Source organism: Drosophila montana, unplaced genomic scaffold, assembly GCF_035044405.1.
Source record: "Drosophila montana isolate Dmon_TW-CO22-7 unplaced genomic scaffold, ASM3504440v1 contig_1624_1, whole genome shotgun sequence".
Lineage (NCBI taxonomy): Eukaryota > Metazoa > Arthropoda > Insecta > Diptera > Drosophilidae > Drosophila > Drosophila montana.
Window position 1 is genome coordinate 3,159,359 of NW_026996559.1, and position 19,048 is coordinate 3,178,406.

At 37.5% G+C, this 19,048-nt stretch overlaps 1 protein-coding gene across 1 annotated transcript in view; it reads left to right on the plus strand.

The window, feature by feature from the left end:
* The first annotated feature begins 2,083 nt into the window (after window positions 1-2,083).
* Window positions 2,084-19,048, plus strand: part of Frq1 (Frequenin 1) — a 41,544-nt gene continuing 24,579 nt past the window's right edge. The window contains exon 1 of the mRNA XM_064699888.1: window positions 2,084-2,123. Within this exon, the coding sequence (XP_064555958.1) occupies window positions 2,099-2,123 (25 nt within the window). The 5' untranslated portion in view covers window positions 2,084-2,098. The remainder of the gene's footprint in view (window positions 2,124-19,048) is intronic.

Below are 19,048 nucleotides of genomic sequence, written 5' to 3' on the forward strand. Positions count from 1 at the left end.
ATAAAACAAAAAGCGCAAATTGAACTGGGCGTAAATTAAAAAACGTGGAGCAGCGAAAATAAAACGAGTAACGACCGCAGACGCGGCAGCACCTGAAGCGAATGTTGGGCGAATCGCAGACGTGGGTGTAAACTTGACCAGAAGGCACAAACAATTTGACGGCCTAACGGGATGTCAGCCTGGAGCTGGCCGACGGGGGCTGCGTGCCGAAATCAAAGATAACGACTCATCAACGGCGTCATAAAAACGTGACATCAGTTTTATTGCTCCGGGACGTCAGCGACAGCAAAGGCAACAGTAAAAACGGCAGCGACGGCGACGTCATCGTTTGCGCGTCGCGACGCGTCGCAAAAGGTCACGTTAAAGGCAAAGCCAAAGGCAGCACCATCACCAGGACCAGCAGCAAAGCAAATCGCGGCAAAGCATAGCAAAGCCATGGCGGCGACAGAGCGGCAGACGCGCAAAAAAGTTTTGCGGCATAAGCTGCGGGGCAAAAACTAACATAACGCCAGGAGAGCTTACCAGCAGCAAACGCCATGCCAAAAACGCCGCGGCTCGTTTCAACAGGGACACTTGACAAAAAATTGCATCCATGTATGGATGTACATATGTATGTGAGTTGAGTTATAGGCAATGTTAACCTTAGTATAATGATTATATTAATATTTGGATCAATTATACTTGCTTAATATTATTAAAATAATAATATATAGAATAAAACAAAATATATACATATATTATTTACATTGATTCTACATCATGTATTTTGATTTTTTTTTAAACGATTTTTCCAAAATAATGCAAAGATTTCGTAACAGTTTAGACCATTGTCATATTATTGGTGATTATCGATTGAAGCCTAATAACTTGCAGTTAAAATTTTCGAAAAAAGGCAGTACTAATAAACATGTAATATAAAAATAGAATTTATCGTGAAGAAGATTTTATTAATTTTTTTCCGACCTGATTCCAACTCATTTTTAAAGTCCTACATAAGAACTTTGTGTTTCAGCGAATTTGGTTGATTCCACCTGCAGCTATTGACGAAAAACGATTTTTCTTGGAACTCATTTTTAAAGATCCTTTTTTAAAATTCATTTGAGACGTGCTTCACAATTTTAGCAAAATCCACTTTTTTTGGTTGGAAAATTAATGTTGTAGGTCGTATGAACGAAAGTTTTTGTTTTTGTAGGCTTCACGCTTTACAGCAGAGGACTAAAATGGGCGGCAAACGTTGATTCCAAATATTGATGCTAAATTCGATGGACGTGAAACTCATTTTCGAATATCTATAAATATAACTTGAGACGTGGGGTTAGCATAGTGCAGATATGGGTGTGAAAATAGATAGAACATTTATGCCAATAATAACAATAGCAATAAACTAAAGGCGGACTACCAGCTAGTTGTAGCTTTAAAAATATGTAGTTAAATTGAAAATTGCGTCTTATTTCAAGCTACTTAAAAGACACCAAAAGCTCTGAGAATGCTAGGAATAACATGCCTATCTCCCAAATTTTTTTAATTTCAAAGGCAGTCCCCAAAAAAGTGGACAGCATAGTGTCTTTAAAATATATTTCTTATTGATGTTTGTTTTTGGTGCTGCGACTTCTGCTGCTGCTTACGTTACGAATTGCTGTGCAGCCAAAGCGGCGCCTGGCCAACGCACAAAGAACAAGCAAATGGAAAGGCGCAGGCGACAAATGCGTTCCTAACGTAATCTATTTAACGGGCTTTCAAATGTGTCATTTTATTTATTTCATCTTTTCAATCTAATCGAATCGATTTGCCAACATTGTTTCTCTCTGGAAAAAGGCGAAAATTTAAAGTCATACTCGAATGTGAAGCGGTTGCAGAGCACAGAATATCCATGCTGTGACTGTCTACTTAAGCACTTAATAAGTCAAATTATTTCCTAATTTAGATTTAAAAATCTGAGTTACTTATATTTTTTTCTTGCAGCTCCAGCTTATTTGGAAAATAAATCAATCTCCAATTTCAACTGTACTTATATTTAATTTGAAACCCAAATTTATTATGCACACCTTTCCACATAACTAAGACAAACAATAGCCAGGAGGAGGAAAAAAAAGAAGATATGCAACAAAAACAATACCAATTGAGTAAGTATTGAAAGTAAGTAAGAATCATTCTTCACTCTGTCCATTTGTCTGATTAATTATTGAACGTTCCCCTGGCGCGCATTAAAATTCATTTGATGCGTTTCTTGTCGCCTGTGCCAAAGTTTGTTGCTCTGCCAGTTTCTTCCCTTTAATACCCTGCACCCATCAAAGGGTAAGAAAGGGTAAGGTGAAGTTTTAACAAGCAGAGGCAGGCACCTTCGACTATATAGAGCATATATACATATATATTCTTGATTTGTATGTATAGAGAATACATTTTGACTCAGAGATTTGATTTTAGATTGATTCTAGAACTTGTTCTTTTTCTGTTCCGTTTTTCTTTGGTTATAAAAATTATATTTTATCCATGACTGCAATCAGGTTTTTAAACAGAAGTGGGATTATCTAGATAAAGAACAGTCTAACGTAGTAAACATAGCCGAAACATATTTGATAGAAAAATTGTCTGATTTAATTAATAAAAATGGATAAAAATAATAATTGAAAATATAATGGCCACATTTTTATCATGTAACTGATTGTTAATTTAAAAAACTAACTAAATGCGCTTAATTCAAATATAAACGTGATATAATATATTATATAATATAATACAATATTAAAAACGGTTCTAATCCCGACCTAATTGTTGAAATCTGCAATGGTAACAAGAAATATCTGAAAATATTCTGAGAGTACAGGGTATCTGCATTGCGATAACTCTCACTGCAGCAAAAATACATTTAATATTTTCTTTTTTGTGTTTTTCCTTTCCTTGGCGCTCTTGGGTTAAGGTTATGTGGGATGGGGAAGGGGGAAAGGGGGAAAGGGGGGGGGGGGGGGCGGAGAGAGGAATGGTGTTAGGTCAGCCAGTTGATGAAATGCTTTGGAATCGCTCAAATGAAACTGTGTGCACAGCGAATATTTCAAGTATTTAGACAAGTTTTTCGGTTGTTGCAACATAAATAAATAAATGAAATCAATTCGCAGTTCGCTGGGCGAAGGCCAGCAAGATGGGGCTTACGAATTGGACATAATAAAGTGTGCTATGTGGCTCGGTACCCGCGTGCCCCCGTCCCCCCCCGTCCAATTGATGATGATTGTCGCCCGGGCCGCGCGTCTCCTTCGTTGACTGTTATCGTTCGCCCCCGTCACGCCTTCCACGCACGCACCAAGTTGATTAATTGTCAGCGTCGTTGACACAGCACAACAACAACAACAACAACAACGAAAGCAAAAAATACAACAACAGCAAATGCCTCAAATCACGTACAACAGCGCTTGTCGCAGGTGAAATGGCGCACAGAGGTCAATGGGAATGGGCAGGTGGGTGGGTGGGTTGGTTGTGGGCGTCAAGTCTCAGGTAGCTACTTAGATTTAGCTCGTTGTTGCTGCTGTTATTCGCATTAACATAAATAAATCACTTGGCGCCATCAATCAGTCGCATATCCCAAGCCGCAGGCACCGCACTCCTTTGGCCCTGTTGCCACCTTGCCGCAAGCAAATACTCTGCCATCGACACAATTTCCTTTTGGCATTCATTGTGCGCTTTGTTGTCGCCGCTTTGCTCTATGCTTACGCGCATATTTATTTGATTTATCGATGTTTCGACTATTAAGCAATTAACTTTCGGCGCTGCCTTTGCGTGTCCTAGACAAGGACCATCTTTAAGCACTTTAAGAGCGCAAAAACCGCACTACAAAGAAGCAGAGAATATCAACAACAAAATAGCAGAAAAACAAAAACAAAAATAAATAAATTATGTGGCAAAATGCAAAAAGTTTGTTGCCACCCAGAGGTACAAAGTGCAAACAAGCAATGGACGTTGCGTTGCGGTCATTTTTATTCATTAAGAGGGAGAGAGAGAGAGTGTGTGTGTGAGTGTGGGTGTGTGTTTATATGGGGATGAGTAACAGCAGCAGCCGCAAGGACAACGCTTAAATGCAGCTCAAAAAAAAAAATACAAGTAAGAGTTCTCTAGTCGGGAGTGTCCGCCTAGGAGATACGCTGAACCCAGCTTCAAGCTAGCTTAACCTTCTCCAACATTCATGACTGGGTCTGCGTCAGTGTTGCCTCTTTCCATTGCATTCTTGATTAACTTCGGTATTTATAGTCCAAAATTTGGAAAGCTTAAATATGGCATAGCGAAGCGGGTATATACCAAAGCCAAAGGCCCTTTTTTGAAGAGAGAGTTTCTTGTTCCAATTTTGGGCTAAATATGGGAGGTATCCCAAAAGTGAACTGTTCTTAATAATTGTTTAATATACCAGATCCTGCACAGCAAGTTTGCTGTTATGTTTAGAAACTTTGCTACAAATCGATACTTGTCGATAATATCGAAAATTGAACGAGATATTTAGCAAAGGTTATTCTGCGTATGGGGTTGAAGAATATAAATTTCAAAACTCAAAGTCTTTTGCTTTTGTAGCTTTCAAGATCGACAAGGAAACAAAAAGACGGACATAGGTAGATCGACTTAGCGTGTCCCCCTGATCAAGAATATATACACAATATGGGATCGGAATATATATTTCGAAATTTAAGGTCTTTGGCTTTAGTAGTTTTCGAGATCGACGGACGATCAGAAAGATAGACATGGTTAGAGCGACTTGGCTTGTCCGCCTGATCAAGAATATACATATTTACACATTATGGCGACGGGAATGCTTTCTTTGGCTTGTTACATACATTTGCACAAAAACATCATACTCTTGTTGAGCAATTTCAATGGGGTTAGGGTATAGCAAGTAAATAGCCGAACACTGAGCAAACTCTCTAAATAGCCTTCACGAGAAATATGTTCGCATCAACAATTATGTCGCACAAAGGAATTACGTATGAGAAAAATATTCAGCTTTAACATTACTTTTGCGGAGACAATGGAAGTGGCAGCTAAAGAATGATTAAAAAAGAAAACCCCATCGTTCCCATTGAGCTAAATAAGTATAATATTAATTTACGGAGCAGCCAGGGTCCGAGCTCGAAACACAGTGCATGGATGTATTATTGTCTTAGCCTGTGCTGTATATAATAATAATTATATAAATATTAATAATAAAAATAACAATAACGATTGCTGAGCTGAATTCCAAGTCCAAACACAAGCACATTTTTCAACATATTTATTTGTGCAGTATCCTCGGACTGAAGTGAGCTATGGCTGGTTATTGTACTCAGTACCCTGCATAAATAAAAAATATATTATGTAATAATAAAAGTTGCTTGGGACAATCTACAATGTGCAGGCAACGACAACCTCGTTCGCATTTGTCCGTTTAAGGACTCGTTTTGGTTTGTTCTTAACATTGTCTGGACAGATTAACTGGCCAGCGCCATCTAGCGGACAGCAGCAACAACAGGGCTAGCCGCAGCTGCTTGTGTGCCCATTCCACATACGCCACGTGAAACCGCACTCACACACACACGCTTCTGCACATGTGTGTGTGTGCGCAGAGATGCATAATTAAAAGCCACAGAAATGAGCTTAAAATTACTTAGTTCAACCCACAAAAAAGTGAACAAAAATTCTAATAAATAATAATAAGCAAGGCAAACAGCACCAAAAAAAAAAAGGGAGATGAAAAAAACTGAAAGCAAGGCGAAAATTAATTGACGCAACATGCATGTGGCTGTGTGTGAGTTTGCGTGTGTGTATGTGTTGTAACTTGTGCGAAAACAAGTTTGGAAAAGTTTTTTGCTTTTAGTGCTTTTTAGTTTGTTAAATTTTTAACACATTTGAAAGGCAGCTGCGTGTTGGGCACTTTTACTTACATAATTTTGACTAAAAGCACATTTTGCATGCTGCTCAAAAATTCGGTGTAAATCAAAAATATATTTTAGGGAATTGCAAATGACGAAAGAAAGCTTTATTGTTCGATTTTATTTGTAAAAACTTGAACTTGGAAAATTTTACCTTTTTTTTTATATTAAATTAAATAAATAACCAACTATGATGGCTAATTTCAATTTTAGTCCTATGTTAATTTGTCTCGTGAAGTTAAACTGCAAAATAACTGGATTTTCTGTTAATGCACATAATAATATAGTTTGTCATACTTTTGACTGAATTTCGCAATTTTTTTAAAGAATTTATTAAATTTGCGCACGAATTTCCATATATTTTGTGCCTGGCAAGCGGACAACTATTTATTATAATTAAAGTTTGTAAAATATAAATTAAGTTTCAGTTGGGCGCATACTTTTCCCACAAGCTGTAGCCATGGGCCAACATTTGTGCAAGTTTGGTTTCAGTGCGAAAACATAAACAACCAAAAATGTTTGCCAGACTTTTGCAAGAGTTTTCAAAATAGACAATGGCCACTTCGTCAAAACAACAACGCCCCCAACAACTTATACGAAAGCGGCAACAACGACAACAACAACAACAACAACAACAACAACAACAACAACAACAAGAACAGGCATCAACAATACAATAAAGAGTGTTGCAACATTTTCAAGGCAGGCAACAAAACGGAAACAAAGCCGAAAAATTGCCTCGCAGTCGACAAACACACAAAGAGAAGTCACTTGGCCAAAACGTGCAAAAACTATTTTCAAACTCTAGCAACTTGGAAGGGCAACAACATCAACAACAACAACAACAAGAAGAAGAAGAACAACAACAAGAAAACACTAAACCAGGAGCCAGTTATTTGGCGACGAGGCTGCCAAAAGTATTTGCAAAGTGCGAGCCCTGCAAAAGTCAAGGGCAGCCAAGGGGCCCAGCACCCCAGGCGGAGCGTGCCTCAGACCCCAAACCTTGGCCGGGGCGACCAGAGCGAATGTGAAAATGGAAAAAAAAATCAATCAATAAATACGAAATATTGCCCCAAAAAACCAACACACATAACAAATTTAAAATGCCGTAAGAGAAATGCCACAACACAACTGCAGCAATGGAATAACCACAGCCAAAAGCGAAAGAAAAGCTGCGTGAAATTCAATTCAAACAAAAACAAAAAAACAAAAAAAACAAACAAATGCTAGCGAATATGTATGCCCTTTCTCACATATCACCGAATACACTATACACATTGTTTTCGAACTGCAATCAGGCATATGATGTTTGTTTGTCGTCAAGTTTGTTCTATGAACACAAACAAATTTTGGCCTATATATAAAATATATATTCCTATAAATATATAAATATAAGTCTATTAATTGCTGCGCACCGAAACCTAAGACAAACCAGTTAACCAGTTAACCAAAAAACACAGAACCGAAGCATTTCTTTTTGATCAAGTTTTGTAAGTTGCCCATTTCTTATAGAGTTAAAAGTTTATCATGCATGTTATATTTGTAATATTTATATTCCTTTTCATATAATCTCTATATATAAAACGGTTTGTCCTGACAGAGTGATTGACTGACTGATTGATTGACTGACTGCCTGACTAATTTGTGATCAACGCACAGTCTAAGTAGGAATCTGAAATTTTCACTGTAGTTACCTTAGGTCCAGACGTGATTTTGGGACATTCCACCCGCAAGTGTGGAAAAATCGCGAGAAACTTTTATACAAATCTTTTATGTTTACCATCCGATTGGTCTCAGATCCATTTTCAAATATCTTTGCTCAAATTTAGAGAGCAGTTTCACCCTTTTCGCAAAATGAATACCCCCTTGTTGGAAATGGCGGTAAGAGATTTGGTGGGTGATGTTTCGGGCTTAAATTCACCTTCAAGGATCTTTATTTTAATTGTTAATTTTTACTATTTATCAATGATTGACAAAACGAGTGACAACCTAAGTATTTAATACATTATTAATTAAAAACTTAAAGCCTCGTCAGAATACAAATGTGTCTAATATTATCATCGGCACGATGGAGGTGTTTTATGAAAAATCATTTGAGACTTGTAATATATATATTGTATAAATTATAAAAATATTTATATAGTTAGAGATTAAGTTGTTGTATTAAATCGTTTTTGAAAATATATGACAAATGTTATGAACCAGAACCTGGTTTGTTGGCTGCGGAAAACCAGGTTGACAAACCAAACCTAAGAGCGAAAAGTTGTTTAGAACTGTCAACTGAATCCCCGATCAATTTTTTTTAGGTTTGCAGCACCGATAATAATTGAATTGTTTACATAATCTCTATAACTAAATAAATTTGCCTTTTGCGACTCAGCTAGATTTTTATGTATTTTTTTAATAGATCAGTTTTGTTTATTCTTTGGTCCCATTCTGTTTCGTTATTCCTGTCAATTCGATTGTTCTGTCGAAATCCCAATTAACAGCAATCTTCTAATATCAATGACAAAACTCAAGCTCATAAGTTTCATTAAGAGATATCTCTCATATACACTCAATTAATTGATTATATTACTAGCCATAATCTCGTTTGAGTCTAGGGGTAGAGTATTCGGCAGTCGCTAGCTGTCGACTGCAGCGTTCTTCGATTTTATTGTTTTTAATTGAGCACAAACTGCTTAAGCACTCGAAACGGTTTCAACTTTTGGGCTTGGCTGACATATAAAAAACAAAAACAGAAAATCAAATTGATCCATTTATCGAGGAAAACTGTTTGCGAAGTTGCGAATAAAGTTTTGAGGCCTAATTGCACCTTAGTTGGATTCAACTTTAGCAACTAGAAGCGTTGCGCTCAGAAGTATCCAAATAGGCTATGCTTAGTAAAGATAATATATGGGAAATATAGATAGGTAGTACGCTTCAATAAGGGTGTTTTGGATATTCCAACTGTATCGTCTTTAATGTTATTCTGTTTGCCAAGGTTTGTCAAGCTTAATGCATTTGCTATGTTTAATTGAAAGTCCTTATCCTAGCGACAAAATGTTAACTTGAATAGATTATTAATCTTGTATAAGCTACATTACGGCTATCATGCTCTATTTATCATAATTTGTCTGCATTGTGCAAAGAGATGTGCTTATAACCAGTCTAAGACAACATATTCGAGCTGCACACATAGGAAACTCAATTCCGATATACGAGCATGGCCAACCACTAAGCACCGAAGTAAGTAAATAATTCAAGGACCTAAAGTGATTAAACTTGATATGCATGACTAATAAACGTAGCTAAAATCATGCAGGGCACACACATACCCGCATGCATATGTATCTGTGTGTGCTTTCGATGATATTGCACATTGTTCGGTCTCACACCCGATTTCTCATACAGCTGAACCTTATTCATGTTACTGTTACTGTAACTGTAACTGTTACTGTTACTGCTGGCAGTCATGTCCATGTCCTGCTGCTGGTCCAGTGCCCACTTACAAATTGAGCAACACCAAATCCGAGTGATGGATGTGGTGCCTGTTGTCCAACGCTGAAATACGAAGCCGCAGAGCAGCCCAGCATGGCAATGGGCAAACAAAGGGACAGCGGGCGGTGAGGTGAAGTGGAGGGGTAGGGTGACGGTGACTGTGAAGGTGAAGGTGAGCGTGAGGGTGAGGAGGGTGAAGAGGAGCCAATGGGAGAGTGTGAGCAACTAAGCTCAGAGATTTTGGCTCTTCATCAGTTGCTGCAACCGTCGACAGCAGCCACAAAACTTCTGGCACAGTCAATTGCGGCAAAATGTCACTCAATTTAAAGTTTCCACTAACTGACTAACCGACTACCTGACTACCTGACTATCTGGTTACCTGACAGCCCGACTAGCGGGCTGGTGCTGCCCCACCCGGCGAGAGCTGTAGCCACCCTGCCATTGAACACACTTGCAACTGTTATTTGCTGCAACTTTGCGTTGCCCATAGAAATGTTGAAAAGTTGATATTTCGACACGTTGCACAATGGGCAAAAAGGGACAGTTGTTAGAGGTGTTCAATTGGGCCAATATCAATTAAAAGCTCGATATATATCGATTATCTACATAAAAGAAATACATATGATGCATACAATCATCATCATTCAATAAAAACTTCATTATCAATCATTAAAACGTACTCATCAATCATCGCTTATAATTCTCAAGTGGTTATAACTGGTAACGTGGCTAGAGATCAACATTGATCTCGATCCGTAGGGCTTAAAATTTAGCTTACACTAAAACAGGTTACTAATAACATTTGTCATTATATTTTTACCAAAATCTACTTGTTGGTAATCTATGTGAACTTTTTGGAAGTACACTGATTTTAAATGTGACGAAAGATACTTTATACGGGCAAAGCCGGGTAACCGTTGCTAGTAATGTATAGGTTTCGTATAAACCTATCGTACATATATCATGCTAGAAATTGCATTATTTCTACAAATTTGATTCGAAAGCAGCATAATATTTAATTTAAATTTTATTAAAGATAATACATGTACAAATATAATGTTCTTTAGAGTTTAGCTCTATAAATATTGAAATTTAATAATAAAATCACCCAATTTGGCCCACTGTCCATAGAAGGCAGCTAACGAAATCGAAATTGAAACCAAAATCAAGCGTAAAATTCATTTAAAATGTTCGCACCATCCGGTCACCCACCTTCTTTTTCTCTCCCTCTTCCTCTCCCTCTCCCTCTATCTCCATCTCACTCTCTCTCTGCCACACCGCAGTAAGTGCTAAAAATACAAAAAATTTCTTCACTTCCTTGGGCGCCAGGGCTGAAGGAATCTAATCATCAATATCAGCTCGGTGTGTGCCATATGATTTTTGCTAACTGGAATCCTTGACAAGATGGTTTTCAAGGTTCGTTTGTTTTAAGATGTTATATTATGCTGTTAAGGGTATTCTAAATACGTTTTCTTGCTTAACTTTTGTTATTATTTATATTTGCAAGAATGACCTCCAGATATGTTTCTTCTGAGGCAATATGGCGACATTTTTATTTTTATAAAGTAGATTTGTTTCAATATCTTTTCCTAGAGGATCAAAACAATAAGAAAACGATTGCAGATACTTTTTTTCTTTTCTGATGATATTTATTATTATAATAATTTTTTTTTATTATTATTACTATCATTATTATTATTATTATATTTATTATTATATTTATTATCATTGTTATTATCATTGTTATTATTATCATTATTATTTTATCAGTAACAAAATGAAACAAATGTTTCAATTGCAACGCATTTGGATGGAATCTAATTACGATTAAAATATGTACTTGGTCTTAAGTCGAGTTCCATTTCGATTTAAATCGGATTACGCCGAACGCATTTGATACAATGTGTATTTCTATTGAAGCCGATTTGCAGCCCTGTATTTGGGAATTTAACCTTCATTTGATACAGTTAAGTGCGTGGGCGTTTGTAGAGTGTTAGATGAGGCGTTTGGTGGGGAGTTAACACCGACTGGGCTTTGTAGGGCGTGGCACGTGTATGGGTAATTGTTGGCGCGTTTGATTTGATTGAAAGTCGTGGCAAGTGCCAGGCAATGAAGACGGTAGAGAGACATTCGGCGACAGTGTGTGTTTGCGTGAGTGTGTGTGATGAGTATGTGAGGGAGGGGGAGGGTGGTGTGAGGTGAATTCCGGTGGGGCAGTGAGAGGTGTGGCACAATGCTTGGCATATGATTGTGTAATTGATTTTATCAATAGAAAAGTAAAGCAAAGACAAGGGTTGCGTGTGTGTAGTTGAGGCCAGGAGTGTGTGAGTGTGTGCGCGTGAGTGTGTGGTGTCTTGGCTAAGGTTAAGTATTTGCCAGCCAAACGAAAACCAATTACCAGCAGCGCGGCGAGTGTGTGCGGGGGCCAGCAACACGCACGTACGCATTGTAATTTTCTTTTTTAAGATTCCTTTTCCTATATTTAGGACTTTGCGTTGGCGCCATTAAAAACCATCAGCAAAAGTTGACCATTGCCCGGCCAGCACACTTCTGTCTATTCTATTCACTTTTGCCAAACCCTTTGCTTCTTCTTTTTTTAGCCCCACTTTCCGTGTAATTTGTTCTAGAACAATTTGGCTATTCAAAAAAAGCAAAGGCGAAGAAACTTTAGAAAAAAAAAATAGGAAATAAAAGCAGCCCAAAAAAATTGCGGCCAAGTGCACAGTAAAGCAAAGCAATCTTTGGCCTCATCAACCTCATTGGCATCGGCATTGGCATTCACATCGATTTTCGCCCTGTGAAAGTGGATTGCCGGATAGGATAGAAAAATCCGCATTGAAAATGTGCCGCGCATCTATTTCCATATAAATTGGCTGTCGTGGAGCATCCAGTGCTTTCGGCCGTATCGCGCCGAGCAACTTTGCCAATAATAAAGCGCCATTAGTGCTGCTACATAAAACGGAGTCGGGAATGGTAATGGGTATCTACAAGGGCCTGGGCACGGGTAGTGGTCGGGGCGGGGCCACTGGTCGGGGCTGTCTGCCAAGGGGCCCGCAGATAAGCTAACCCAGAGGTGTGCCGACAGCGCGGGCAGGTTTCCAACTCCCGAAAACAAAGTTGCATTTCATCTAGAGCTAGTCGCCAAGTTAATGTTCTTTCAAAATATCTTTATTTGATTAATGCAAAAAACATAATTCTCAAATTAATAACATTTGATCACTCGCTAGATGCGATAGTCGCCATCGTCGATACTTAGGATGAGCTCTGATAATTGGTCATATTTAAATTATACAGCTTAAAAACTTGTAAGCAGACTCAAAAGAGATAGATTGAAAGATAGATTCAGATAATTTGCGTATACACTTAAACATAAATATATATATTTAAATTATAAACATTATAAATTATTAACATTTTTATGTATAAACAAAGCCTGATATAAACAAAGCCTTGAGAAAATATATGAAAAATATTTCTATTAAATATTTTATGTCACCTCTATGCCTTAAAATTTTAAATATATTCTTAAATATGAATAAATATTTATTATTGGGACACAAAACGATAAAAAGAGAAACAAAAAATAAAAAGAAATCAGAATAAATAAAATAAGCTTAAATATGTTTGTGTCTTAAGATTCAATAATAATTAATACTTGCATTAAATTAAAATTTATATATATATATATATTTTTTTTTACATTTAAATTTTTCATGTTTGTTTTTCTCACAGATTTAATAGATTTAAAACTTCATTAAGAAATCTTGCTGCCAACTTTGACAAGATTATAATTACTTTTAACTTGTGCTGATTAAGTTAATCAATTGGAATAATGTGCAAAGAATAAGGTTTTAGTTAAACATCACACAGATCCACAGACCGAAAGCTACCTATTTCTAAGGTTTCTGTAGAACATAACAAATTAAAATATCGGTTATCTACACACACATTTACACACACACACACGCAGACCGATAAGCAAAATCGTCCCCATCTTGGACGATGCTGGAAGTTGTTATGGTTAAAGTTTCAGTTATTGTTCTTGGCATTGGGGCTGCGGCGGGGGCAGCCGAATATTTTATAGCTGTCCACTTCCGCATGCAGCGCGGCGGGTTTTGCCGCCTGCCTGAGGGTGTTTTTGGCAATTGGTGGGGGGGGCAGAGGCAGGGCATGCTACGGCTCTGCGAGTGGAGCTGGCGCATAAGAAACGCCAGCTCCACTTGGAGCACAACATTTGTTTAGGGGCTGCTGGTTCTGTTGCTGCTGCGGCAATCAACAAAAGTGTTGCGACTTTATGGGCTGGTTATATGAAATCATTTTGCACGCAAAAGTCCTAGCTTCCGAACCCCTATATCGGCCATATACCCACTATGGAAGGCCACAAAATACTTTATAGTGCGCGTCCACGCAATTTTTTCCCATGCTTACGTACCACATGAATTTAGGTATTACATATGTGCATGTACATATGTGCGTATAACAGCCGGACTTGGCCGAAAGTTTCGGAAGAATAAAAAGTGTGCTATATATTTAGTTGGCATGAAAGACTTGTCAAAACTTTTGACACGAAAGCCCACAATTATGTTAAATTTTACATCATGCTCGTTGCTAAAGAAAACTTTTTAATCTAGCATAAAACTAAAACCATTTCGCAACAGCGATTTCTTCATAGTTATATTCCATTTATATAAGTTTTTGCTGCTTTCATATAATTAGTTTCATACTGAAATTAACAAAAATACCCAAAAGCTGCCGTTATATTATAATTTTGCATTAAAAAAACTCAACTTTTGTAAACTTTTCAATAATCGAGTATACACTTATCTTCATGTCTTTGCTTTAACCAAAATAATTAACCAAACTAAGCAAGGATTCTTCGAATTGCACTTTATAAAACAAGACAAGATATATTGCAAGTTTTGGTTAATACTGTGATTATTTAAGTGGATTTTTCTTGTATCTTTAAATAACGCTCTAGACCTTTCATTCTTGGCAGACTCAAAGATTTTTTTCTGGGCTCACAGATTATAATTATAAATAGAAATAATCTATTCTTCCTAGTAGGGCGTCCACAGAAGGTTTTTGGGGAGACTTTCCCGATCGTCAGTTGGGCTAAAATTTTTTTTTTTTTTTTTTTTGAAGAAACACGTTGTGTTCGGATCGAATTCATTTTTTCTACGTTGAGAAGCTTACATTAAGTGTGGTGAATGCTACTTTGGTTCAGGTTCCACTTCATGTTCCGGTTAAGGTTCTAGTTCAGGTTCCGGTTAAGGTCACGATTAAGGTTCCGGTTCAGGTTCGCAAACTTGAGGACAGCATCTGGGTAAATATGTATACACTTCTTGTGTTAAATAGAATATTCTCACAATTGAGATTAAAATACGTTACTTGACATATAATCTAAATTAATATTAAATATATATAAGTAGCTCCTTAGTTGAAACGTCAGTTTCTTGGCATCTCTGTCCAAAATTGGTATCTACCAAATATGTTTAAGAAAATGCAAGATTAGGGGACAAAGTTATTTATACCTTGTGGCTCAGGGGTCTTCTTACAAATTATCTTTAGTATATATTATAACATTTTTGGCTCAATTGGAATTTCAGGCTGAAATTTTCAGTTTCATGTAAATAATAACATTTATAATTTGTAATAAATAATAATAATATATATATAAATTTCATTTGACGGATTTCTGTTTATATTTCCATTGCAAGCATTTATTTTTATAAATCTGCCTTATTTAGATTACAGAAAGCTTGTCCTTGAATATTTATATCAATTTTCTTCAATCAAATGTATTTATTTTTTGAGTGCATCATTTTTCAGTAATGCAAAAGTCAAATTTTATACGTATGCCAAAAGGCAGACGAAATATAACCGAGGTTTTTTTACATTTGCATATATGTATTTATTTATATATAAATCTGCATTTATGAATTTGTGTCAAGCCTTGCCAAAGCACAAATCATGTACAAAACGAGAACAGAAGAGCACAAACTCTTTGAAAGCCGCTTAAAATGTTGGTTTTTTTCCAAGAAAACTCGCTAAGAACGATTTGTTAAAATTTATACAGGGCTTTAAAAGTTTGCAAAGCTCGCTTTAAACTTAACTTGAGCACATAATGTCATCCCATAAATTAGTGAATATAAGAATATATGTATAGTATATAAATGTTGAGCTATAAATGGTTATCAGAAATTTGCATTATCATAAGCCAAACTCTGATTTACGCTGATGATACGGGAGGGTGTGCGTGTGTGTGTGTGTGTGTGTGTAATCATTGAGCAGTGCCCTGCGGCCAATGATGCGGCACTTTCGAGTGGAACGCACATACACAGAGAGAGAGAGACAGAGAGAGCGAGGGAAAGAGTGAGAGAGAGAGAGAGAGAGAGAGAGAGAGACAGTTGTATCTGTCTGCGTGGAAAACGCTTTTCACTTAATACAAACTCAATTAATAAAGTTTACGACCGCATTCAGCGGAAAAGTGCTTTGATGAGGCGGAAAACTGGGCACCTTTTTTTGATTGTAAATGGCATTTGTTGAGCCTGTAATCGACGCCAGGGGGCGCCACAAATGGTCAGCCTTAAAAGAAAACTGCTTGATATTTGATTACATTGCCCATTGATGAGGTGCTCAACCGAAACGCGAGCACAACAAACACTAACACACGCACCTCCACACACACACATACACACGCAACGAAATTGCGTTAAAATTATGTAAATAATGGCAGTTCAAGCTCAAGTTTCTGCGGGTGTCCGCAGCTGAGGATCTGCTAACGAATGGCAGTTGTCGCTGTCGTTGGGCCTGAAACAAAAGCAACAATGCAAATCCTTAACAAAAAAATACAACAACAACAACAACAAGCAGAAGAAGAATAACAACAACAATTCACTGATGATAATCTAAGCTCAGGTAACGAGCCAGCCCAAGCTTCCGTCACGCACCCGGGGGGCATTGCTGCCATCGCTGTTATCCCTGCGCCCACCCGTTGTTGTGTTTTTTATGTTAATGAATTTATTTATTATTATTTCATTTTTTCGTCGACGCGGCTCTGTTACATTTTTATGGAGCTTTCATAGCACCCCCGCTACCCGCGACCATTCGTATTATGCTGGAAAATTAATTTTGTGTAGCACCCGAGCAAGACTAAAAATGTTAGCCATAAAAGCCAACATGCGGCAAACAATGCGCATTCGCCATGTGAGCCGCCTTATCGGCCATGAAATACACACACAAACAAACACTCACACACACACACACACACACACACACACACGCAGACACATGTACAGCTCAGGGCTGCGACATCGTTTTCTTGAACAGTTTTAACGCTCTTTCAATCAACTTGAATTGGACAATTTGATTGTTTTGCTTGGCCTGCGGAAAAATCGCTCACTACGAACTTCCGGCTAGAAAAGTGCGCTGCAGATTGCTGACTTTATAAGCCGATCGACAGCCCTGGCAGTAACTCTTTTAATTTGTTGTTTTTTAAAGGAAAACAACAACATCAGCATTAGGAACATTAACAAATGTCTCCCTTTGGACGCCGCCAGGCTAATTACAGCCACTGTGCACTGTGCTGGCACGCTGGAACGCCTCCATGCCGCCCACATTAGCTAATTATTTAAAATGCTCACAGACATTAAAAAGCACTTTCGCGCAAAAACTGGAATGATAATCGCTGACGCTGCCTCTCAAAGCAACCCAGCCCAGTCGAACCGAACCGAACCGAACCACCCGCCCATCCACCCAGCCACGCATTTGCAGCCCCTTACCCTTGCACATCTCAGCTGTTGTTATTGTTTCTGCGCTTGTTTAGCTGTTGTTGGTGCTTTTGTGGCTTTTTTGATAATGACGCTGATTAGTCAGCGCTTACGAGGACTCTACAACGTCTTCTTATTTTCATTTCATTCCGTTTCACAGCACGACCCTCTCGCCACAGCAAATTTTACCGCTTCTGCTGGGGCTGTTTCTTATCTATGATGGCATGGCTTGTCGCCTGTTAACAGGACGCCGCCAGTGGCGGCCACAGCTATCAAAAAACTTTAAAACCTCCCATCCGAATGACGCAATCCAATCCTCTGGCTTACAATTACATAAGTATGTATTGTTGTGCGTGTGTGTGTGTGTGTGTGTGTGTGTGTGTGTGTGTGTGTGTGTGTGTGTAGGTGTGTAGGAAAAAGGCTCGGCTGGACAGAGACATTTGACATTTCTCACAATTCGTGTAATCATATTGTAATATTAACCATTTTATTTAAAGGTTAGTACTCTTAAAGAAGGAGATCAACCTTGCTCCCCAACAGCAGCTAGAGACTTCCTCTATGGTTAAGAGGTCCGTTGCACCTTAATTTCAAGCTCTTCTCTATTTTAAATAGGTTTCTCAATTAACAGCAAGAGTTGGCCAAGAGTTCCTAGAAGCAAATATTGTTTGTGTATTGCTCAAACAAAACTTTCTATAAATACTTGTTTGATATACGTGTGCTTACTTAAGTCTTTGAAAATCGCAGAGAAAGGCGATATTTAAGAATTTAAATATTTGTATATTTGGCAATGCAATGCTTTACTTTACTTGGCAGTCCTACTTAAATTGCCTGCCTAAGCAATCTTATATCTGGTCGTCTGGAAATCTTCCACAATCTTTGAGCTAACTAGATTAAGTAACCAAAAACCAAGGATAACTCTCTTCATTATTTTCAAAATGTATAGGATGTTAAACTTATACCTATATAGTCTTATTGGCTTATTACATGTATGGTTCTTCCTACGCCTCGACTTCTATCATGGGTCTTAGAAGCGAACCGGACTCGGCGTTCGGTTGGGCAACCCGTGCTGCCAACTCCAACCCATGCGGCTCCTGTGCATATTAAAACAGCTCCCACTGCATATTTGTTGTTAATTACCCGAACTAATTTATGTGTGATCAAAGTTTTATAGTTACCTTGTGCACGGGGAGTAGAAGTAAAGATATAATCAAATTACAATGTTTACATGAAAGCATGAAAAAAATATATTTATATAAATTCCCGAATAGCTACACAAATTTGATAAAGATAATTTTGTTGCACTAAAAAATTAAATTACGCTACTTTCTTTATATTTTTTTCCCAAATAATATGTACCTGCTTTTATGAATTATCTAGGTAAATTGTAAAGTTACACTACTATTATACTCTATAAGTCTTGCACATTCTGTTTCTTCATATTTGTATGCTCATGTCGAGGGGTATTATATTTCGGACCAAAAATTCATATCTTTGACTCTGTAACTTGGCAATTATATATATTCCCAATCTTCGTGTTCTTTTGATTTTTTTTTCATACTATATAGTCAGTCAATATCTATATATTTAGTCCATTTGTTTTGGATACCTAAGTTCTATTCAAGCAATCATGTTTAAGTTTGGCTTTCTATAAATCAGATCAACTCGTCCAGGGTATTTGTGTAGCGGCACACCTGGGTATACTGCTAGCTTTTCCATCAAATTCGAATTTATCTTTTCACCTAATCATCTGTGTTCATTGCTGAAATTTTCTGTCTATTTCGATTGACAGCAATGGAATGTTCTGTTAAAAAATGTTTGTTTTGAGAAAATGATATACGATAAGCAGCACAATAAAAAAGGGGGAAACAACTTGGCCGGCGTAATATGTTCGCTATAAATGATGTGAACTCTCGACTA